Source organism: Moschus berezovskii, chromosome 21 (assembly GCF_049115385.1).
Source record: "Moschus berezovskii isolate FMDL1 chromosome 21, NW_MosBer_1.0, whole genome shotgun sequence".
In the NCBI taxonomy this organism is placed as follows: domain Eukaryota; kingdom Metazoa; phylum Chordata; class Mammalia; order Artiodactyla; family Moschidae; genus Moschus; species Moschus berezovskii.
Genome location: NC_142480.1, coordinates 20,848,777 through 20,871,951, shown reverse-complemented (window position 1 = coordinate 20,871,951; position 23,175 = coordinate 20,848,777). Strand labels below are relative to the sequence as shown.

General features: G+C 37.0%; 1 protein-coding gene across 1 annotated transcript; it reads left to right on the top strand.

Annotated features, from left to right (window-relative positions):
• Window positions 1-558: 558 nt before the first annotated feature.
• Window positions 559-22,466, top strand: GEMIN2 (gem nuclear organelle associated protein 2). The gene is made up of 10 exons (XM_055418287.2): window positions 559-743; window positions 1,119-1,203; window positions 2,543-2,632; window positions 2,901-2,960; window positions 11,422-11,535; window positions 13,072-13,116; window positions 14,551-14,619; window positions 15,851-15,961; window positions 17,298-17,356; window positions 22,167-22,466. Exons 1-10 carry the CDS (start codon window positions 574-576, stop codon window positions 22,204-22,206), a joined length of 843 nt encoding a protein of 280 aa, XP_055274262.2. The 5' UTR covers window positions 559-573; the 3' UTR covers window positions 22,207-22,466.
• The last annotated feature ends 709 nt before the right edge of the window (window positions 22,467-23,175 follow it).

The following is a 23,175-nucleotide window of genomic DNA, read 5'->3' as shown; positions in this document are numbered from 1 at the left end:
AGTTTGCTCAAACTCATGTCCCTGGAGTTGGTGATGCCATCCAACCATCTCATCATCTGTCACTCCCGTCTCCTCCTGCTATCAAGACCCTCCCAGCGTCAGGGTCTTTTCCAATGGGCCTTCTTTAGAAGAAAGTTACAGTTGTCCTTAACCCCTCTCTCAGTCGATTTCCACCCCCACAAGCCTTGCGTAATACTATTTACTTTAAAAGACTGTAAAAATTAAATGAGGAAATGCAGGTGATGTGAATTTAAAGCTCAATAAATGATCGTTACAGTAACTGCTCATTAACTTTAAAAAGTACTTACAGTTCCCTCAATACTAACGATGCATAAAAGTTAATAACCCTCAGTCTTAGAAAAATACGTATAAGAATCAAACCCAGAAAAACTTCAGAACCACTTCTACAAGGAACTAAGGTCGCAGTCTTCACTACAGCACCGGACCGTTAAACTCTGGGACAAGCTTCAGGTCTGCTCATGCGCAGTTACGCCCCCTAAGGCCGGCCTCTTGCTCAACCCGGCGCCTAACGCGCCACCACGTGCGCCTGCGCTGTGACCCCTGCTCTGGCGCATGCGCTGGGTGGGACGCTCTTCTTTGAAAAGTATGGCGTGGGTACCGGCGGAGTCTGCGGTGGAGGAGTTGATGCCACGGCTTTTGCCGGTGGAGCCCTGCGACTTGACGGAAAGTTTCGATCCCAGCGTACCTCCGAGGACTCCCCAGGAATACCTGAGGCGGGTCCAGTGAGTGTTGGACCCTGTGCGGGTGGGCCACTTGACCTTACGCCCTTGGGCATGTCGCCCGTACCCAGCTCGACCCCAAAGTGCGATAAAGCCCCACTTCTGTTCCGTCCCCATACTCGATCAGAACAAAATCCCTTGATTACATCTTTGTGTGAGCGAGTTTCTGTGAACTTCATTTTATTAAACCTGATTACTCGTGACAAGATACAGGCTTGTAGATTGGTTTCAGTCCAGATAATTTCAGAAATTTGTTTAGAGCTTCAATTGCAATTCTGAACTTTGTAATTTTATATTGAACTGTAAAAGTTGGATCACTTGTTATACTACACGTGAACAATAGTAATCACGTTTTTTGCATTTATTACTTGTTTGTAGGATCGAAGCAGCTCAATGTCCAGATGTTGTGGTAGCTCAAATTGACCCAAAGAAGTTGAAAAGGAAGCAAAGTGTGAATATATCTGTGAGTGTTATTACGCGTCAGGGGATTTTTTTTTTTTTCCTCCCCGCAAATTAGAAGACGGAGGCTCACCCTATAGTGTCAGAAAGTATCAGACAGGGTCAGTTACAATGTAAGATTTGACTGCTGTATGTTGAGTTAGACAGTTGCTTGTACTTTTTCCCCCAAAAGGACAGCTGGTGTTTACTGCCTCCAGAGAGGCTTTCAGTAACCCTGACATTCGTGGAGATTTGCTCATAACACTTTAGGAGCATATCCGATCTTCATGGAGTCTTTAAATAGGTTATTTATGCTAGCCTTTATTTTTACGGTACTTTTTACCAATTCATAATTATTATTGGGCTGGCGTTTAATCTTACTTAGTTTGTATGTTTTGAATTTGACTAGGTTTTGTTTTATAAAATAGAAACCCAAGTATCACACTTTTCTACCTACTTGCCCACTGTGAACCTTTTCATTCCTTTATTTATCCAGGCACTGGGAATACAACAGAGGATGAGACAAAAAGTTCCTACCCTTGTAGAATTTTCATCTCCTGAGGAAGACATTAAAAAAGCAAACAGTTATATATTGTGTGTATTGCTGTGAAGAAAGTTAACATATAATGACCAGTAACTAACAGAACTAGTCTGGATGGAGTACCCACAGAAGGTCTACTTGATGCTGTTTAACCTGTGGTGGAAGGAGAACAGCAGTTTTTCAATTACCACAGTTCCTTTTCCTTTTGTGTTCTAAGTAATTTGTTTATCTGATGTTTATTATCAGGAGATTTTAACTCAGACACTATAATGTTTCATATAATTCCTTTACAGAAATTTTTAGTTGATGACAGATGATACCTTGTATACCTGACTTTTGAAATGTGACCACACTCAAGTTTTATTTCAAGGCAATATATGATCAGTTATGACCTATGTGATATTTTGAGAAACAAAACTAGCCCTTGTAAAGTCAAATGTCTTGAATTATTTGCATTCTGCTCGTACCAAAATGTTTTATTTGCATTATGTCTTTTTGTTTCAAATAGTTTTGCTATTATAGAAAGGTATTATTGGGTTATATCTTAGGTCTCATATTTGGATTTTGTAGAAACTCCAACTATAAACTGTTCCAGATTGCTTTTACTAAAACAACTATATAAGGATCTTTTCCTGATGTTTTAAACTGAGACATAAATGGATTTCCTCCTTTTTTACATCTGCAAAAAGTACTTCCTTTCTTGTGTAGTCTTACTTGCTTTATTACTCATTTTTCGTCTTGATTCTGCTTTTACTTTGCAGAGGCTTGAGATCCTAGTGGTAACACTTAACATTGATTCTAAAATTTATGAACTGATCTCTAGCTTTCAGGATGCCAGCCTGCCCCCGAAGGATATTCCCCCACTCTTCAGTGGCAACATCAACAAGTGGCACAATTTTCAACTGTTCGGCAGGTAAGTGTACTTTAATCATTTAATCAGATTAAAGCCTTCCTTCTCAGATTTATTTCTGTTATTAGACTGTAGTTGGAAAAATTGGGGCTACTAAATATATAAAGATAAGAATATTCATGAATCAGTTAGCAAATTATTATAATCACTTGACATAATACAATTTGAAACATTTTCCAGGCTTTAAGATTGTGAGAATGTTGTGCAGCAGTTGATTTCTTTTGAGTTATCCATTCTATGAAGATCATTTGTCTGATTTCTCTTCCTTTAGAGTGTGAACAGACATAGAAGTCACTGGAAATCACAACAGTTGGATAGTAATGTGACCATGGTATGTAAGTTTCTCTCTTTAGATTGTACAGTGTATAACTATTTGAAAAAGTCAGTATTTACTTCCAGTTCTTAAAGATTCTCTTGTTTAATCCATATTATTTTCGTTCTCTCCCATCTACCATTAATAGTAACAGTTCCATTGTCTTTTTGCCTGAAAAGGACAGAATAAGTAATGCAAGTTACGTTCATGACACCCTTAATCCACATCTTGAGAGACTTTGGATCAGTCTCTACAAGTCTGTAAAGGTACTTTTAGACATTTGGTTTTCTAGAAAGTAAATACATTTTCAGTATTTACAAAAAAGATTGAATAAAGGCTTCTTGGATTTTCCTGATGAGGTAATGGTTCCAGTACCAGTGACTGACTTTTTAGTAAAGTTTGTCATGCTTACTGGAAAGTACTATTTCATGTTTTATCAGCTTAGACTAATTTTTAAAAAATTTTAATTGGAGGATAGTTTTACAATATTGTATTGCTTTCTGCCCTACATCAACATGAATGGTATACATATGTCCCCTCCCTCTTGAACCTCATTCGCACCTCCCACCCCATCCAACCCCTCTAGGTTGTCACAGAGCACCGGATTTGAGTTCCTTGTCTCATCCAGCAAATTTCTGCTGGCTATCTATTTTACATGGTAATTTATATGTTCCATGCTGCTCTCCCAATTCTTCTCACCTTCTGCTTCCCACACTGTGTTCACAAGTCTGTACCCTGTGTCTGTATCTCCATTGAAAAAGTGAAAGTGTTTATCACTCAGTCGTGTCTGACTCTTTGCAGCCCTCTGAACTGCAGCCCACCAGACTCCTCTGTCCATGGGATTTCCCAGGGAAGAATACTGGAATGGGTTGCCATTTCCTTCTCCAGGGGATCTTTTCAACCCAGGGATTAAAGCTGAGAGTCCTGCATTGGCAGACCGATTCTTTACCATTGAGCAACCAGGGAACCTCTTTAACTTCTTAGGGAGTCTCATATTCTTCTGGAGAATCGAATGAAAGCTGTTTATTTCCAGGGGGGGAAATTCACCTACAGTTTTGCTCATTGTTTCAGGTGGTTCATAGATTTCAGGGGGTTTTTTTTGCCATGCTGCTCTCCCTGTGGGATCTTGGTTCCCTGACCAGGAATCAAACCCATGCCTCCTGCAGTGTAAGCACAGAGTCCTAACCATTGACCCACCAGGGAATTCCCCATAGATTTCAGATTTTAGAAGCTTCTTCTAGGCAGTGCTTCCTAACATCTTTTAAATGATGTCACTTTGGGATAAACGGAGGAAGCTGTTCTCATGACCTAAGACTACCAGCTGAAATCTGAGAGATTCATTGTGACCTCTCTATATGCTTCTGTATACTAGTTGGAAGCTCTGCTTTAGGAAAAGTGTGAAACCCTTTTTTTTTTTATGATGTTAACAGTAGATTTTTATTTTTATTTATTTTTTTTGACTTTTTTTTTTAAGTAATTTATTTTTTATTGGAAGGAAATTATTTTACAATATTATATTGGTTGGTTTTGCCATACATTGACATGAATTCGCCCCGGGTTTACATAAGTTCCCCCTCCTGAACCCCCCTCCCACCTCCCTCCTCCCTTTATCCTCCCTCTGGGTCATCCCCGCACGCCAGCTCCTATAACATGCATCGACCCTGAACTAATGATTGGTTTCACGTATGACAACAGATGTGTTTCAGTGCCATTCTCCCAAATCATCCCACCCTCACCCTCTCCCACAGAGTCCCAAAGGCTGTTCTATATATCTGTGTCTCCTTTGCTGTCTCGTATACAGGGTTATCATTTGCATCTTTCTAAATTCCATATATATGCGTTAGTATACTGTATTGGTGTTTTTCTTTCTGGCTTACTTCACTCTGTATAATAGGCTCCAGTTTCATCCACCTCATTAGAACTGATTCAAATGCATTCTTTTTAATGGCTGAATAATACTCCATTGTGTGTATGTACCAAAGCTTTCTTATCCATTCGTCTGCAGATGGACATCTAGGTTGCTTCCATGTCCTCGCTGTTATAAACAGTGCTGCAATGAACATTGGAGTACATGTGTCTCTTTCAATTCTGGTTTCCTCGGTGTGTATGCCCAGGAGTGCGATTGCTGGATCATATGGCAGTTCTATTTCCAGTTTTTTGAGGAATCTCCACACTGTTCTCCATAGTGGCTGTACTAGTTTGCATTCCCACCAACAGTGTAAGAGGGTTCCTTTCTCTCTACATCCTCTCCAGCATTTATTGCATGTGCACTTTTGGATAGCAGCCATTCTGACTGGTGTGAAATGGTATCTCATGGTGGTTTTGATTTGCATTTCTCTGCTTATGAGGGATGTTGAGCATTTTTTCATGTGTTTGTTAGCCATCTTTATGTCTTCTTTGGAGAAATGTCTGTTTAGTTCTTTGGCCCATTTTTTGATTGGGTCATTTATTTTTCTGGAATTGAGCTGCAGGAGCTGCTTGTATATTTTGGAGATTAATCCTTTATCAGTTGCTTCATTTACTATTATTTTCTCCCATTCTGAAGCCTGTCTTTTCACCTTACTTATAGTTTCCTTTGCTGTGCAGAAGCTTTTGATTTTAATTAGGTCCCATTTGTTTATTTTTGCTTTTATTTCCAATATTTTGGGTCATGGAGGATCCTGCTGTGATTTATGTGAGAGAGTGTTTTGCCTACGTTCTCCTCTAGGAGTTTTATAGTTTCTGGTCTTACATTTAGCTCTCGAATCCATTTTGAGTTTATTTTGGTGTATGGTGTTAGGAAGTGTTCTAGTTTCATTCTTTTACAAGTGGCTGACCAGTTTTCCCAGCACCACTTGTTAAAGAGACTCTTTTCTCCATTGTATATTCTTGCCTCCTTTGTCAAAGATAAGGTGTCCATAGGTGCGTGGATTTATCTCTGGGCTTTCTATTTTGTTCCATTGATCTATATTTCTGTCTTTATGCCAGTACCATACTGTCTTGATGACTGTGGCTTTGTAGTAGAGCCTGAAGTCCGGCAGGTTAATTCCCCCAGTTCCATTTTTCTTCCTCAAGATTGCTTTGGCTATTCGAGGTTTTTTGTATTTCCATACAAATTGTGAGATTATTTGTTCTAGTTCTGTGAAAAATACCGTTGGTAGCTTGATAGGGATTACATTGAATGTATACATTACTTTGGGTAGTATACTCATTTTTACAATATTTATTCTTCCAATCCATGAACATGGTATATTTCTCCATCTATTAGTGTCCTCTTTGATTATTTTCAGTAGTGTTTTATAGTTTTCTACGTACAAGTCTTTTGTTTCCTTAGGTAGATATATTCCTAAGTATTTAATTCTTTTCGTTGCAACAGTGAATGGAATAGTTTCCTTAATTTCTCTATTTTCTCATTATTAGTGTATAGGAATGCAAGGGATTTCTGTGTATTGATTTTATATCCTGCAACATTACTGTAATCATTGATTAGCTCTAGTAGTTTTCTGGTAGAGTCTCTAGGGTTTTCTGTGTAGAGGATCATGTCATCAGCGAACAGTGAAAGTTTTACTTCTTCTTTTCCAATTTGTATTCCTTTTATGTCTTTTTCTGCTCTGATTGCTGTGGCCAAAACTTCCAGAACTATGTTGAATAGTAGTGGGGAGAGTGGGCACCCTTGTCTTGTTCCTGACTTTAGGGGAAATTCTTTCAGTTTTTCACCATTGAGGATAATGTTTGCTGTGGGTTTGTCACATATATCTTTTATTATGTTGAGGTATGTCCCTTCTATTCCCACTTTCTGGAGGGATTTTATCATAAATGGATGTTGAATTTTGTCGAAGGCTTTCTCTGCATCTATTGAGATAATCATATGATTTTTATTTTTCAGTTTGTTAATGTGGTGTATTACGTTGATTGATTTGTGGATATTGAAGAATCCTTGCATTCCTGGGATAAAGCCCACTTGGTCATGATGTATGATCTTCTTCATGTGTTGTTGGATTCTGATTGCTAGAATTTTGTTAAGGATTTTTGCATCTATGTTCACCAGTGATAGTGGCTTGTAGTTTTCTTTTTTTCTGGGGTCTTTACCAGGTTTTGCAATTAGGGTGATGGTGGCCTCATAGAATGAGTTTGGAAGTTTCCCTTCCTCAGCAATTTTCTGGAAGAGTTTGAGTAGAATAGGTGTTAGCTCTTCTCTAAATTTTTGGTAGAATTCGGCTGTGAAGCCGTCTGGACCTGGGCTTTTGTTTGCTGGAAGATTCCGGATTACAGCCTCTAGTTCCGTGCTTGTGATGGGTCTGTTCAGATTTTCTATTTCTTCCTGGTTCAGTTTTGGAAAGTTGTACCTTTCTAGGAATTTGTCCATTTCTTCCAGGTTATTCATTTTATTGCCATATAATTGCTGATAGTATTCTCTAATAATCCTTTGTATTCCTGTGTTGTCGGTTGTGATCTCTCCATTTTCGTTTCTAATATTATTGATTTGGTTCTTCTCCCTTTGTTTCTTGATGAGTCTGGCTAGTGGTTTGTCAATTTTATTTACCTTCTCAAAGAACCAGCTTTTGGCTTTGTTGATTTTTGCTATGGTCTCTTTTGTTTCTTTTGCATTTATCTCTGCCCTAATTTTTACGATTTCTTTCCTTCTACTAACCCTGGGGTTCTTCATTTCTTCCTTTTCTAGTTTCTTTAGATGTCAGTTCAGTTCAGTCGCTCAGTCGTGTCCGACTCTTAGCGACCCCATGAATCACAGCACGCCAGGCCTCCCTGTCCATCACCAACTCCCAGAGTTCACTCAAACTCATGTCCACAGAGTTGGTGATGCCATCCAGCCATCTCATTCTTGGTCATCCCCTTCTCCTCCCGCCCCCAACCTTTCCCAGCATCAGAGTCTTTTCCAGTGAGTCAACTCGTCGCATGAGGTGGCCAAAGTATTGGAGTTTCAGCTTTAGCATCAGTCCTTCCAATGAACACCCAGGATCGATCTCCCTTAGAATGAACTGGTTGGATCTCCTTGCGGTACAAGGGACTCTCAAGAGTCTTCTCCAACACCACAGTTCAAAAGCATCAATTCTTCGGCGATCAGCTTTCTTCTTTAGATGTAGAGTTAGGTTATTTAGTTGACTTTTTTCTTGTTTCTTGAGGTGTGCCTGTATTGCTATGAACTTCCCCCTTAGCACTGCTTTTACAGTGTCCCAGAGGTTTTGGATTGTTGCGTTTTCATTTTCATTCATTTCTATGCATACTTTGATTTCTCTTTTGATTTCTTCTATGATTCTTGAGAGTCCCTTATACTGCAAGGAGATCCAACCAGTCCATTCTAAAGGAGATCAATCCTGGGTGTTCATTGGAGGGACTGATGCTAAAGCTGAAACTGCAATACTTTGGCCACCTCATGCGACGAGTTGACTCACTGGAAAAGACTCTGATGCTGGGAAAGGTTGGGGGCGGGAGGAGAAGGGGACGACGGAGAATGAGATGGCTGGATGCCATCACCGACTCTGTGGACATGAGTTTGAGTGTACTCCGGGAGTTGGTGATGGACAGGGAGGCCTGGCGTGCTGTGATTCATGGGGTCGCGGAGAGTCGGACATGACTGAGCGACTGAACTGAACTGAACTGAACTGATGATTTGTTCATTATTTAGTGGCGTGTTGTTCAGCCTCCATATGTTGACATTTTAAATGGTTTTTCTCCCGTAATTGAGATCTAATCTTACTGCATTGTGGTCAGAAAAGATGCTTGGAATGATTTCAATTTTTTTGAATTTACCAAGGCTAGATTTATGGCCCAGGATGTGATCTATCCTGGAAAAGGTTCCGTGTGCACTTGAGAAAAAAGGTGAAATTCATTGTTTGGGGGTGAAATGTCCTATAGATATCTATTAGGTCTAACTGGTCTATTGTATCATTTGAAGTTTGTTTTTCCTTGTTAATTTTCTGTTTAGTTGATCTTTCCATAGATGTAAGTGGGGTATTAAAATCTCCCACTATTATTGCATTGTTGTTAATTTCCCCTTTCATACTTGTTAGTAATTGTCTTACATATTGCGGTGCTCCTATGTTGGGTGCATAAATATTTATAATTGTTATATCTTCTTCTTGGATTGATCCTTTGATCATTATGTAGTTTCCTTCTTTGTCTCTTTTCACAGCCTTTGTTTTAAAATCTATTTTATCTGATATGAGTATTGCTACTCCTGCTTTCTTTTGGTCTCTATTTGCATGGAATATCTTTTTCCAGCCCTTCACTTTCAGTCTGTATGTGTCCCTCGTTTTGAGGTGGGTCTCTTGTAGACAACATATATGGGGGTCTTGTTTTTGTATCCATTCAGCCAGCCTTTGTCTTTTGGTTGGGGCATTCAACCCATTTACATTTAAGGTAATTATTGATAAGTACAATCCCGTAGCCATTTTATTTATTGCTTTGGGTTCAAGTTTATACACCCTTTCTGTGTTTCCTGTCTCGAAAAGATCCTTTAGCATTTGTTGGAGAGCTGGTTTGGTAATGCTGAATTCTCTCAGCTTTTGCTTGTCTGTAAAGCTTTTGATTTCTCCTTCATATTTGAATGAGATCCTTGCTGGGTACAGTAGTCTGGGCTGTAGGTTATTTTCTTTCATCACTTTAAGTATGTCTTGCCATTCCCTCCTGGCCTGAAGAGTTTCTGTTGAAAGATCGGCTGTTATCCTTATGGGAATCCCCTTGTGTGTTATTTGCTGTTTTTCCCTTGCTGCTTTTAATATTCGTTCTTTGTGTTTGATCTTTGTTAATTTGATTAATATGTGTCTTGGAGTATTTTGCCTTGGGTTTCTCCTGTTGGGGACTCTCTGGGTTTCTTGGATTTGGGTGATTATTTCTTTCCCTATTTTAGGGAAGTTTTCAACTATTGTCTCCTCAAGTATTCTCTCATGGTCTTTCTTTTTGTCTTTTTCTTCTGGGATTCCTATGATTCGAATGTTGGAGCATTTAACATTGTCCCAGAGATCTCTAATATTGCCCAAGATCATTTAACTCATAAAAAATATAGCTGAGAAACAGACCAAACTTTGTCTGATTTGAAAGCCTTTCAGTGTACGGTGAGGCCTCCTGGTGAGAAGAGGGAGAGGGCAGTAGGTAGGCAGATACATTTTTTCCTTGCTCAAGGTAAGGACTTTAGGGTACCTATGTAATTCAGAAAGAAGCTGCATCAGTAACATGGTGATGATATAATTTTGTCAAAAAAGAAATGACAACAACATAATTAATTGATTTAATAAATGAAGATCCTCCATCAAAACAGTATTACATAGCAGTAACATATATATTCATCATGGCAGATGTGAAACATGTAAATAATAAGATGAATTTTTAAAGCAATCTCTGAAGGCAACTATGTAAATATGAACATTGATTGATTGATTTAATCATTTGTTAAACACCAACCATATGTAATAATTAGGATTTTCAGTGCTACCTGAAGCAGAAACAGTCTGTGACCTAATGGAGTAATGGGAAAACATTGTTCCAGGACCGTAGGCTTTTACCTTTTAGGGGTTTTGTTCTCCTTCTGAGATTCTAATGAAAGCTCTTTATCCTCAGGGGGGAAAATTGCATGTATATGTAAAATGATTTGTGAGGTGATGTGTCCAAATAAAAATTGTTCTGTTAACCGAATCACTTTGCTATACACCTAACTTAGTATTATAAATCAACTATAAATAAATATTAAAAAAAAATTTTAGGTTGTTCGGTTAAGGTTGAGCTGAAAGGTCATGCCTTTTTCATCTGACAATGTAGAATAAATCTATTCCTTCTTTGATTGGACAGCCTTTTATGTGAAGTATGTAATTATGTCTCCTTCCTTGGGATAAACAGGCTTCATTCTTGTAAGCATTCTTAGTGTATTTTTTTAATATCAATTTTACGTCTTTAGCACCCTCTTCTGAGCATGTCCTTGCTTGTCAGTGTTCATTAAAGTATGATCCAGACTAAAAGTGTCCCACATATGGTGTGACCACTTGGGTCCTGTGTTGGTTTGCTAGGACTGCTGTACAAACCACCACAGATGGAGTGGCTTAACAAACAGGAATGTATTTTCTCACAGCTTTGTGGGTTAAAGGGCTAGGATCAAGGAGTCAGTAGGTTTCTCTGAAGGCCACTCTTTCTCTCTGGCTTGCAGGTGGCCAGCTTCTAGCTGTGTCCTCACATGGCCTTCTGTGTGCATTCTCATCCCTCCTGTCTTTTTATCCAACTTTCCTCTTCTCACAAGGATGTCAGTCAGATTGGATTAGGACCCACTCTACCCACCTCATTTTAACTTAATCACTGCTGTAAAGACTCAGTCTCCTAACCATCACATGCTGGAGGTGAGGGTTTCAGCATACGAATTTTGAGGGGACACAGTCCACTCCGTTACAAGCACTATATGTTTGTATGAGGTGGTGGGAATATGAAGGAATCCTCACTTGTTTTTTCATTGTTCAATATTAAAAAAAATACATAAATTCATTTTTTTTTCTTTTAGCCAAAATCTGAAGATGAAGAAGGCTGGAAAAAATTTTGTCTAGGTGAAAGGTTATGTGCTGAAGGGGCTATTGGACCAGCTGCAAGTGAAAGTCCTGGAATCGATTATGTACAAGTAAGTTGTATTGCGACTAAACAAACAAAAAACAGGTCATAGTTTGGGTGCAAGATTTAGTATAGAGACTTAGCAGAATATAGCCTAGGCCAAGTCCAGTCTCCTGACTGTTTTTGTAAGCTGATTTGCTAAACATAGAAGCATAATAGCTTTTTTGTTTTCCAAGGTTGTAAAAAAAATTTTTAAAAGCAAATAATATATGACTGATTTATATCAGCCTATTTTCTGAAACTGTGTGCTTTATCTGTTTAATAATTTTTTGAGCTAGATAGGACTTTTTTTTTTTTTTAATGATTATGCAAGGGTCAAACAATGAGTTCTGAGTAGTCAGAGAAACAAAGGAAAACATGACTCAGGTGCTTAAAAATGCTTAATAAATTGCATATTCTGGCAGTGAAATGTTGAGGCTATATTTAATTTATATTTTATAAATATAAAGATTATTTATGTTTCATATGACTTTAATAATAAATTTTGTGGCCAGCTGCTTCTTGTCCTTCAGGATTCACCTGCCCCCAAGCTTGCATATGTTCATACATCTGCATTACTGGTAACTCCCTATACCATGTTCACTGTTTTGTTGAATAGGTAATTATTGTTTTTTCTTTGGTGCCACGTTTTGTTTTTCTCATTTAAAATTAGTTTATCCCCTAAATGTAAAAGCTCTGAAAATCACTATAAAAGACCAAGACCCCAGTTTAAAAAAAAAAACAAGCAAAGGATGTAAAGAGACATTTCACAGGAAGGAAATGCAAATTGTTCTTATATGAGAAGATGCCCAAACGCACTTAAAAACATTACTTACAGCTCCACTAAGCTGGCATTTTTCAGTTAACATTGGTAAAGCAAGTTTGACATGCTCTTAATAAGGGCTGGGAAAACAGGCACTCTTAATGCATGGTGCTGGGAGCGTAGACAGATTCAGTTCTCTGAGAGCTAATTTGATGCTGTTTTTTATACAGCATTTCTTCTATTGGATTATATCGCTAATGTATGTTACTTTTCAAAATTTTTAATTTGGCAAAGAATATATATTTATTCAGTTTGTTATTGCAAAATACACTTTAATGCGTGTCCACTTAAGTTTCTCATAAGTTGGTACTGTTTTCAAAATCAAAGCTCCCAACATTAAAGTCCAAAATAATTTTTTTATTTAAAGCAGATTAGATTTGAAAGAACTCATTCAAGTACCCTTACTTCCCCCAAATGTTTGGTTTAGCTAAAGATTTTTGAAGGAGTGTGCACAACTTATTAATATCATACTGTGTTTTTTATTACATGCTTTAATACCTTCATTACTCAAATCATTCTATATTTTTACATTTATGTATTCAAATGTCAAGACATTGTTTTCTTGGGCATTATTAGCATAATAGTTCATGGAATGTTTTATTGTAATATATAATGAAGGAATTTTATCTATTTTTTGTTTTTATAAAACAGCATGTTGAGAAATTCACCAATTTAAAAAAAATGAAGCCCCCCCCCCACCTTTGTAATACCACTTAGTAAATTTCAGTCTCATTTTTCTTTCAGATTGGTTTTCCTCCCTTGCTTAGTATTGTTAGCAGAATGAATCAGGTAAAATATATCTAATAATAATAATAATACATGCATTCTTCTGTTTGCAGTGTGTGTTAAGATATTTGAACACATTTATTTAATATTTACAGTATGTGAGACCCTGTCCTAAACTCTTTAAAATTCTTATTTAATCCTCACTACAACCTTATATGGGGAGTTATTATTAATATACATTTTTTTTTAATAAATGAGGAAACAGTTGGCGATGAAGTCATTTGTAGGTGTTTACTAGCAGGTTTTGATGGCAGTGCTGGAGTTCAACCCCAGGTTGATCTTACTTCAGAACTCATGCTCTTTATCGTGGTGCTCAACTATTCATGCGTTTGTTTCGGTTACAAGTCTTAGATTATGGGGTTTGAAAAAAATACGAAGGTTAGATTGCTATTTCTAGTTCCAGATGTTGTGCACACTTCATTAAGAATGAAATTTGAATTTCTTGGGTCAAAAGGGAAGCAGTATGAATTTTAGTTGTTCAGTCTCTCTTACCCACTTAAAGAGCAAATAAAACTTTGATTGTTTTGTATTCACATATATTGAATACCCTTGGAAGATAAATTTTTTTAACAAGTCATACTCTATTGTAAATAATATATTGGCCTACAGTTTTACTTACTTGATCATTTATATTAAGATACTCTAATAATTATACTAAATTCAGTGAGAGTGACTTTTGTAAGTGTCCCATCTATATTACGGAGAAGGAAATGGCACCCCACTCCAGTACTCTTGCCTGGAAAATCCCATGGACAGAGGAGCCTGGTGGGCTGCAGTCCATGGGGTCGCTAAGAGCCAGACTTAGACTGAGTGACTTCACTTTCACTTTTCACTTTCATGCATTGGAGAAGGAAATGGCAACCCACTCCAGTGTCCTTGCCTGGAGAATCCCAGGGACGGGGATGCCTGGTCGGCTGCCATCTATGGGGTCGCACAGAGTCGGACACGACTGAAGCAACTTAGCAGCAGTACCATCTATATTAGAATAAGCTAGAGAATTTGGTAAATTCTATCTATAGAGCTTTAAAATTAATTTTTCTCTAGCTAATTTTGTCTTTAGATTTGTACTTTGATTTAATAAAAATAAGCTGAAGGTATTTATGCAAATACTTTTTTTTTAAGAGAGTGTAGAATTTTTAAAAAATAGTTCTGAACTAAATTAGTAGTTACTAACTAAATCCTAGGGTTTAAACCATGTTGATAATTGAAAATATATAAAAATATTTGTCGAAAAAGCCTCATCTCACTGAGTGTTCCATCTAATCAAATTACTCAGTAGAGTCAAAGGTTTCTCTTTAAGTCTAAAGAAGTTCATTTTAAGCAGAGTTGCTTTCTCACTGAACTTAATGTAACTCAGCTTGAACTTGTCAGTGTTTTATTACTAATGCTGTTCTTCCATCTTTTCCCGCCCACCCCTCCACCCCCACCTTTTTTTAGGCAACAGTAACTAGTGTCTTGGAATATCTGAATAATTGGTTTGGAGAAAGAGATTTTACTCCGGAATTGGTAGTACTGCATCTTTTTCTTTTCATAATGCAGACAAAATTATATATACTTAACTTATATGTAAGCTATTGTTCTACATTATTTATATATATGTTTGTGTTATTCATCTATATGTATAATGCAGACAATGCTTGTTTGCAGTAAAATAAGGAACTTAAAATAGCATTGGGGAGAAAAAAAATCAAATAGTTGGTTTATATCCTGGGAGAAGCCGCTTATCTTTTCACAGATCAGTAACAAACAGAATGGCTACCAGTCTACAAACCCCATTTCAAATAGTCCTGTCTTAGAGAAGTTTGAAATATATTTTCTAAAACGGCTTTGAAATCCAGTCCACTGAAGAATATCAGAAATAGGAATGATAGCAAATATATGTGCCAGGCTTTGTTCTAAGGATTTTATGTATAATAACTCCTCGAATCCTTCAGTAACCTATGAGCTGTTATTTCCATTTTACAGATGAGGAAACTGGAACACGTAGGGATTCAGTAACTTGCCTGAGGGCACACAGATTATAACTGGCAGAACTGAGACTCATGCTAGGGTAGTTTGGCTGTATTCTGACCAACTCTACTATACTGCCCTTCTATTTTATTGCTTTACACTCACAGCTTAAAAATTTTTCACCTTCAAAATTGGGTAAATTTGATAGGTGTTATGTAAATGAATTGCCCACTTAATCCCCTAATAAGAAATTTTATCATCCTTTGCAGTTAGATTTGATTTTAAAAACAAGTATTTTTCACCATTGAGGATATTTGCAAAAAAGAGTGTATCTAAAGCTTCAAGGCTTCCGGTCAAAACATAAGATATAATCTTTGCTGTCCAGAAGCTTCTGGTCAAGTTTAAATATATACCTGCTCTTTTCATGTAGAAGAGAATTCCACTCATTCTTTGTGAAAGAAACCTGGATGTGAATCTTTTTGTTCAAGAAAAAGCATTGAAATGAAGCTTGAATAGAGTGAAACCATTTTTTTTTTAATGGAAAAAAAAACCATTGACTTGGGGTTGCTTGAGGAGCTAACTTAGTGTGTTGCACAAATTGCTATTTAAACTTTATTCTGATACTCTTGAGTAGTCCCTGGAGTGATGTGTTGCTCCAAATAAACTCAGTCATGTGTCCTGCTGGTAGAATATAACTTGATACGGCCTTTCTGAGGTACAGTTAAGTGATGATAGATTAAACTATGGTGTACTTTGCCTACTTATTACTTTTTTAAATCCTGTATAGGGAAGATGGCTTTATGCTTTATTGGCTTGTCTTGAAAAACCTTTATTACCGGAGGCTCATTCACTGATTCGGCAGCTTGCAAGAAGGTGCTCTGAAGTGAGGCTTCTGGTGGTAAGTTCAGACTCACTATTTCACATCAGAAGCACTCAGCAGCTTCTGTGGTGGTAAAGAACGATTTCAGTGAAATAACAAAACGTGGACTATGTTGTTAGTTAGGATTATATTTAGCCGCATAATAGAAGAGTCCAAAATAACATTATCTTAAATAAAATGGAAGTGTTTTTCTCAGACAAAGGGAGTATGAAGGTAGGCAGAGTAGATCTAAGGTGGCAGTAACCCAGGCCTTCGAGTTCTGCCACTTGTGGTTTCCCTCCCCAGGCTCACTTCATAATCCAGGTTCCGCCAGTATGTTTCACTAAAGGAAGCTGGGAAAAAGAGAAGGTCCTCCCCTCTAAAGAGCCTTCCCAGAGCCTCTTACAAGCACATCTGGCCAAAACAGCTCATTGGCCAGCGTTTGGTCACATGACCATAAGGAACTATAGGACAGTGTACCCATCTAAAAATGAGCTTCATTTGCTACATAATAAAGGGAATCAAGAAGGCAGAGTGGTCAACTAACAGTCTCTGGCATAATAATGGTTTTGAATTTTTCCAGTTAGACACTTCCTCTAACTCATGCCTGCAGCATTACGATATAAATTAATTCATGCCAGACTAAGCTGATTTTTTTTTCATTCCTCCTTTAACCTGCACAGAATATATAACTGTTCTCCGCTGACTACTCCAAAATATTTTCATTAAACTTCCATGAAATGGCATAGACTAATTTTAATGGTCTGTACTCTAAGCAAAATGTAACTTATTACTCTATATTTAAAGTGAATTTTAGAAAATGTACAGTTCAGGAACAACTTCCTTCATCATTGAGAACCCTGATCTGAAATATTTTCTTTAAAATATGTAAAATAAGTTTATATGTATTTTTTTCCATTAGTGTCCAGTTAGGACACAGGGTTTTTTCAGTCTTATACTTGGAATCAGGAAAAGTATCTCTCCCAAGTTATCCTCCTTAGAGCCCTAAACTCTTATTCCTTTCTAGGACCTATTCAGGAGCTTTCTTTAAAAGATCTTAGCTGTTTCTCAAGGAATCATTAACTCTACGGTTTCTCTGTTTTCTTTGATATTTTCTATATCCATGTGATTATTATTGTTATCTAATAAAATGTTCATGTTTTGCACCTTGAAAGGAAACTTCCTTCAAAAATATTAGGTGGTTGGGGCTTTGCTGGCAATCCAGTGGTTAAAACTCTGCTTCCACCACAGGGAGCATGGGTTTGACCTCTGATCTGGGAACTAAGATCCCATATGCTGCGAGGCCACAATAAAAGACGAAGAAAAAATTAGGGGATAACAGACTACATTTCAAGCTTTCTTTTTTACTTTTTAGGAGAGCAAAGATGATGAAAGGGTTCCTGCTTTGAATTTATTAATCTGCTTGGTTAGCAGGTAAGTAATCCTTGACTTCTTGCTTTATAATAGCATTATTAATGGTGGTAGAAAGTATTGTTTCCATTTTACAGTGAGGAAGTTGAGGCATGAGTAAACAGTATTATATGTATCACAATTCCCTTTATTTCTAGTTTTTCTCTATAAATAATGCTGCATTGAAGATTCTTATACATATAGCTCTAATTATTGCCTAAGGGCAAATTCCTGGAAGTAAGTTAAAGGGCATGCATGTACTTGTAAAACTGAGATATTTATTGCATTTGCCTTCTAGAAAGATTATACCACTCTGGGTTCCCACTAAAATGTTGGTGAGAGTGCCCATCTCCTGCTATTCAACACTGAGCCTTTTCAGTTGATGTAAATATTTCCATTCTAGTAATAAAAAGATGCAGATTATTTTTATTTGCTTTGTATGGTTATCTGTAAGGATAGAATATGTTTCATTTTATTGCAGTTTTTTTTAATTGCTTATGCCCTTTGTTCATTTTCAGTTGGGGCATATTTTTATTTAGTATATTTTTTATTTCATTTCTTACATTAAAATTCCACCTGGAATTTACATGAAAATGTCTTCATATTCTAAATTCTTATATGTGAATATGTATATACATAAACACATATTTATTTTAGGTCTCTTTCTGGACTTGCTATTTTTGTTCATTGGTCTGTTTTTATTCCAACACTAATAACTTTTCAATGCTTTATATTTAAATATTGGGATGTTAAGTAATACTGTGTTCATTTTTCTCATTGCCAAGCAAGATACTTTTTCAAAATAGAAACATATTCAGCATGTAGTTTCTTGATTTATAATAATTATGCTAATGATGGTAATTAATACTTACTGGTCAGTTTGTGCCAGGCATTTTTCTTAGTGCTTCAAAATAGGAACTCATTTAATCCTTAGAAGGTAAGGCAGAAGTTTCTGAGGCTATAGACTTCACTTAGGAAAACCTGTAGCTTATAGCAGGTTTGAAAACCAGATAACATAGGCCTTGACTCTGTTGTAACAGCTTCAGTGTAAGTAACTTACATGGTTATAAGTCTTTTGTGTTTTTCGTTGTTGGTTTTCTTTTGATACTTTAAGGCAATAGCTGCTGATTCATAGAAATACCTTATCAGATGAGTAGGATCCCATTCAAACAGGATCCAATAACTGTTGTGCATGCATAGTTGCTTCAGTGTAGTGTTTGACTCTTTGTGACCCTATAGACTGTAGTCCACCAGGCTCCTCTGTCTATGGGATTCTCTAGGCAACAATAGTGAAATGGGTTGCCATGCCCTCCTCCAGGGGATCTTCCCAACCCAGGGATCTAACCCAGGTCTCTTGCATTGCAGGCAGATTCTTTACTACTGAGCCACTGGGGAAGCCCCCCAGTAGTTGTTAGCCACCTTAATTATTTTACCAATCATAATTATTTTTTATGCTCCTTATTTTAGAGATTTTTAAACACATAAAAATATAGTAAAATAAACCCCCCAGACCAATCCACCACACAGGTTCCACAGTTACTAACTCTTCACCAGGATGTTTCATTTATCTGCTTTGTTAATATATTTTAAACAAATATTGGACATATTATTTCTCCTGTTTTAGTGTATCTGACTGATAAAGGGCTTTTAAAAAAACATGACTGTAATATTGGGCTCATACCCAGTAAATTTAGTGATAACTCAGTATCATCTGATGCCCAATCTTGTTTCATATTCCCTAATTGTCCCAAGAATGTCTTTTTATGTTTGAATTGTTCAAACCAGGATCCAATTAGGATGCACTAGTTGCATTTGTCTGGTATGTCTCTTAATTACCCATATCAGCCCGTTTGTTTTTTTTCTTTGCTACTTATTTGTTGAAAAAACGGGATCCTTTGACTTGTAAAAGTTTCCCGTATTTTGTCTTTGACAGCTGACTGCATGGTGGTGGTTAATGGTTCGTTTATTCTGCATGTTTTCTGTAAACTGGTAGGTAGGTCTAGTGGTTTGATTATATATAATGGTGTTTGTTTGTGTGTGTTTGACAAGACTGTGTGGTCTTTTGTCACATCAGAAGCATACAGTGTCTAGTTGTCCCTCGTAGAGAGTGGTGTGAGGTTGATCTTCACATTCAGGTAAAGGGATATAGCAGTCATTCTTTCTGATGCTGAAATTGTTCTATCTTTGGATAGTGGGAGCCCTTCAGATCAGTTCCTATGCTTTTTGGTCTATAACCTCAGTGGTCTTTTGATAGCTTTCTTACTTTCTGCTCTGCCAAAATGACTCAGTTATATCTTGCGCACTTCTGGCTCCAGTTCTCTTCTCCCAGGAGTGTTGGTTCCTCTTTTCAAAGTAGAAAATGGTATCTGTTGCTGCTGCTAAGTCACTTCAGTCATGTCCGGCTCTGTGTGACCCCATAGACAGCAGCCCACCAGGCTCCCCTGTCCCTGGGATTCTCCAGGCAAGAACACTGGAGTGGGTTGCCATTTCCTTCTCCAATGCATGAAAGTGAAAAGTGAAAGTGAGGTCGCTCAGTCATTTCTGAGTCTTAGCGACCCCATGGTCTACAGTGCACCAGGCTCCTCTGTCCATGGGATTCTCCAGGCAAGAGTACTGGAGTGGGGTGCCATTGCCTTCTCCAGAAAATGGTATCTAGAATCCACAATTTGAACATTAGGGAAGCTGGATGTTTTTGGGTTGGTCATTGCATTTAGGCCTTTTCACTGAACAGAGCTATGAAGTATGTATTTTTTTAGAAAGAAAAATAAAATCATAGGTCTAAGTTGATATTTCAGTTCTAATTTAAGATTACTTGACTTTTCTTAATAACATAATTATTGACTTTATCCTACAATATTCACATGGTAGTTTCAGAATAACAATACTAACAATATTACCAGTTGTAAAACTGTTGAAGTCCATTTAAGAATTCTTTGCAGTTCTTTTTGTCCATGGTATATCTTACTAGTTACATATATCAGAACATCATGTTTAGGATTACTTGGAATTATTCTCCTGTTTGGTTTATGCCACCAACCTAATATAGGAGAAGATTCATTTAGTGGAGTCTGGTTAGTGATTTTATTTTTACTTAAACTTGTTTTATAATTTCATAAAATACTTAAGTTGTTCCAAAGTTAAAATTGCAATTTGTATTGGAGCATTTTAGAATCCACCTTTATCCTCTGTAGTCTCTTTTCTCCCTTTTGTTGTTATCTGTTTTATTGTTAATTTTTTATTTATTCTCCCATTCACTGTTTCTTTTTAAAAAATACAAGCAAATGTATGTATACCCTGCACATGCTTACAAAACATAACATACTTAGCTTTCCATTCTGTACTCTGTTTTTTCACTTAATGAATCCTGGGAATCACATGGTAGCAGTGTAGATATTTTCCTCATTCCTTTTTTTTATAAAAGCTTTGTAATCTTTCACTGTGTAGATGTACTGTAGTTTATTCAGCCAGTCGCTTTACTGATGGATATTTGGGTTGTTTGTGGTCTTTTGCTATTACAAAAACATTATTTTTTATAGCTGAGTAATATTCCTCATGTGACGAGTTGACTCACTGGAAAAGACTCTGATGCTGGGAGGGATTGGGGGTGGGAGGAGAAGGGGACGACAGAGAATGAGATGGCTGGATGGCATCACCGACTCTATGGACATGAGTTTGCGTGAACTCCGGGAGTTCGTGATGGACAGGGAGGCCTGGCGTGCTGTGATTCATGGGGTCGCAGAGAGTCGGACACGACTGAGCGACTGAACTGAACTGAATATTCCTTATATATGTATATCGATGTATCTTTTTGTATGTGCTGCAATTAATATTTTTAAGTATACATTAATTTTTTAATTGAAGTATAGTTGATTTACATGTTGTATTAGTTTCTGGTGTATGGCAAAGTGATTCAGTTATGCATATATATATATTCTATTCTATTTCAGAGGTTTTCCCATTATAGTTTATTACAAGATATTGAATGTAGTTCACTGTGCTGTACAGTAGGACCTTGTTTACTTTGTATGTAGTAGTTTGTATTTGCTCACTGGGAACTCCTAATTCATTCTCCCCTGCCTGCCCCTCACCTTTCTCCTTGTCTGTTTCTGTTTTACATCATTTTGTTCATTTGTATCATATTTTAGATTCCACATAAAAGTGATATCGTATGGTATTTATCTTTGTCTGACCTACTTCACTTTGTATGATAATCTTTAGGTCCATCGATGTTGCTGCAAATAGCATTATTTCATTATTTTTTATAGCTTAGTAATATTCCTTATATATGTATATACATGTACCTTTTTAAATTAAGAGTTTTCTCCAGATATATGCCCAGGAGTGGGACTGCTAGATTGTATGGTAACTCTGTTTTTAATTTTTTTTAGGAACCTCCATACTATTTTTCCATAGTGGCTGCACCAATTTCCATTCCCACCAACTGTGTAGGAGAGTTCCCTTTTCTCCATACCCTTTCCATCATTTAATGATTGGCCATTCTGATTGGCATGAGGTGATACCTCATTGTAGTTTTGATTTGCATTTCCCAAAAAATTAGTGATATTGAGCATCTTTTCATGTGCCTGTGAAGAAATGTCTGTATAGGTTTTCTTTGAAGAAATGTCTGTATAGGTTTTCTTTGAAGAAATGTCTGTATAGGTTTTCTGCTCATTTTTTTAATTGGGTTTTTTGGTTATTGAGTTGCATGAGCTCCTTTTTTTATTTTGGAAATTATACCCTCATGGATCACATTGTTTGCAAATATTTTCTCCCAGTTCATGCTTCCCTTTTCATGTTATGCTTTCCTTCGCTGTGCAAATTCTTTTTTCACCAGGTATTTTGACCAGCGTGACTTAGCCGATGAGCCATCTTGATGTAGCTGATCTCTCAGAGATAGAAGATACTTGTGATGAAGACAGCCTGAGCCTGAGGAAGTGCAGGTTCAAGTGCAGATTGCCTCACATTTTCAGCACCATGTGAAGAGTCTTCAACTTAACCTCTGCAACTCAGGTTGATCTTCAAAAGATTGATTGTATTGTTTTGAATATCTGAGGTATCTTTGAAAGACCTTACCCAGTTTTTAATGAATAAGCAGTTTTCTGTAATCACGTGCTTTTAAAGCAAAAGTGAAAGATTGATTAAAATTTGAAGGCATCCTACACAGAAACTGTATGGTGAAACTGTACAGAGGTCTTTGGTGCTGTTTTGTTGTTTATTTACATATACACATAAAATTTTATTGAAAATATGTTTTGGTTACTAAATTTCGTTTGACTCTTTAACAAAAAAAGAAGATAGCAGGCTAAATGTCCTTAGTATTAGAATTAAGATAATCTAGTTTATATGGCATGTGTATTCATAGTTAGCAACAAAATTAGTCTGATGTTTTCTCTTTAAGCTCAGTACTTTTATTTTTAAAAGCTTTCTTGCATAAATGCAGTTTTTTCTTTACAATCATTTTCTGTAATACTATAAAAAGGGCAACTCTTAATTTTTCTGTCACATCTTTTATCATATCACTTAAATTTTTCAACTTCTGTATCAGGTAGGAGTGTTTCATACTTTAAATGACAGAAGATCCAAGTAGCAACGGTTTTTCAAATAGGGATTTTATTTCTCTCATGTAACAAGAAACCCAGAGGAGCTAGCTTTGGTTCAGTGACTCCACTTTACCAAGACCTCTGAAAGTCTGTTAGTTCTTCCTTCATGGTAAGATGGCCACTGCAGTGCAGAGCAGTGTGTCTGTATTCAAGACAGAAAAGTGGGGGAAGGAGGCAGAGCCTCCCACATCTGATCCTTTTCTCATAAAAGCAAAACCTTCTCCAGAAATCCACAGCAGATTT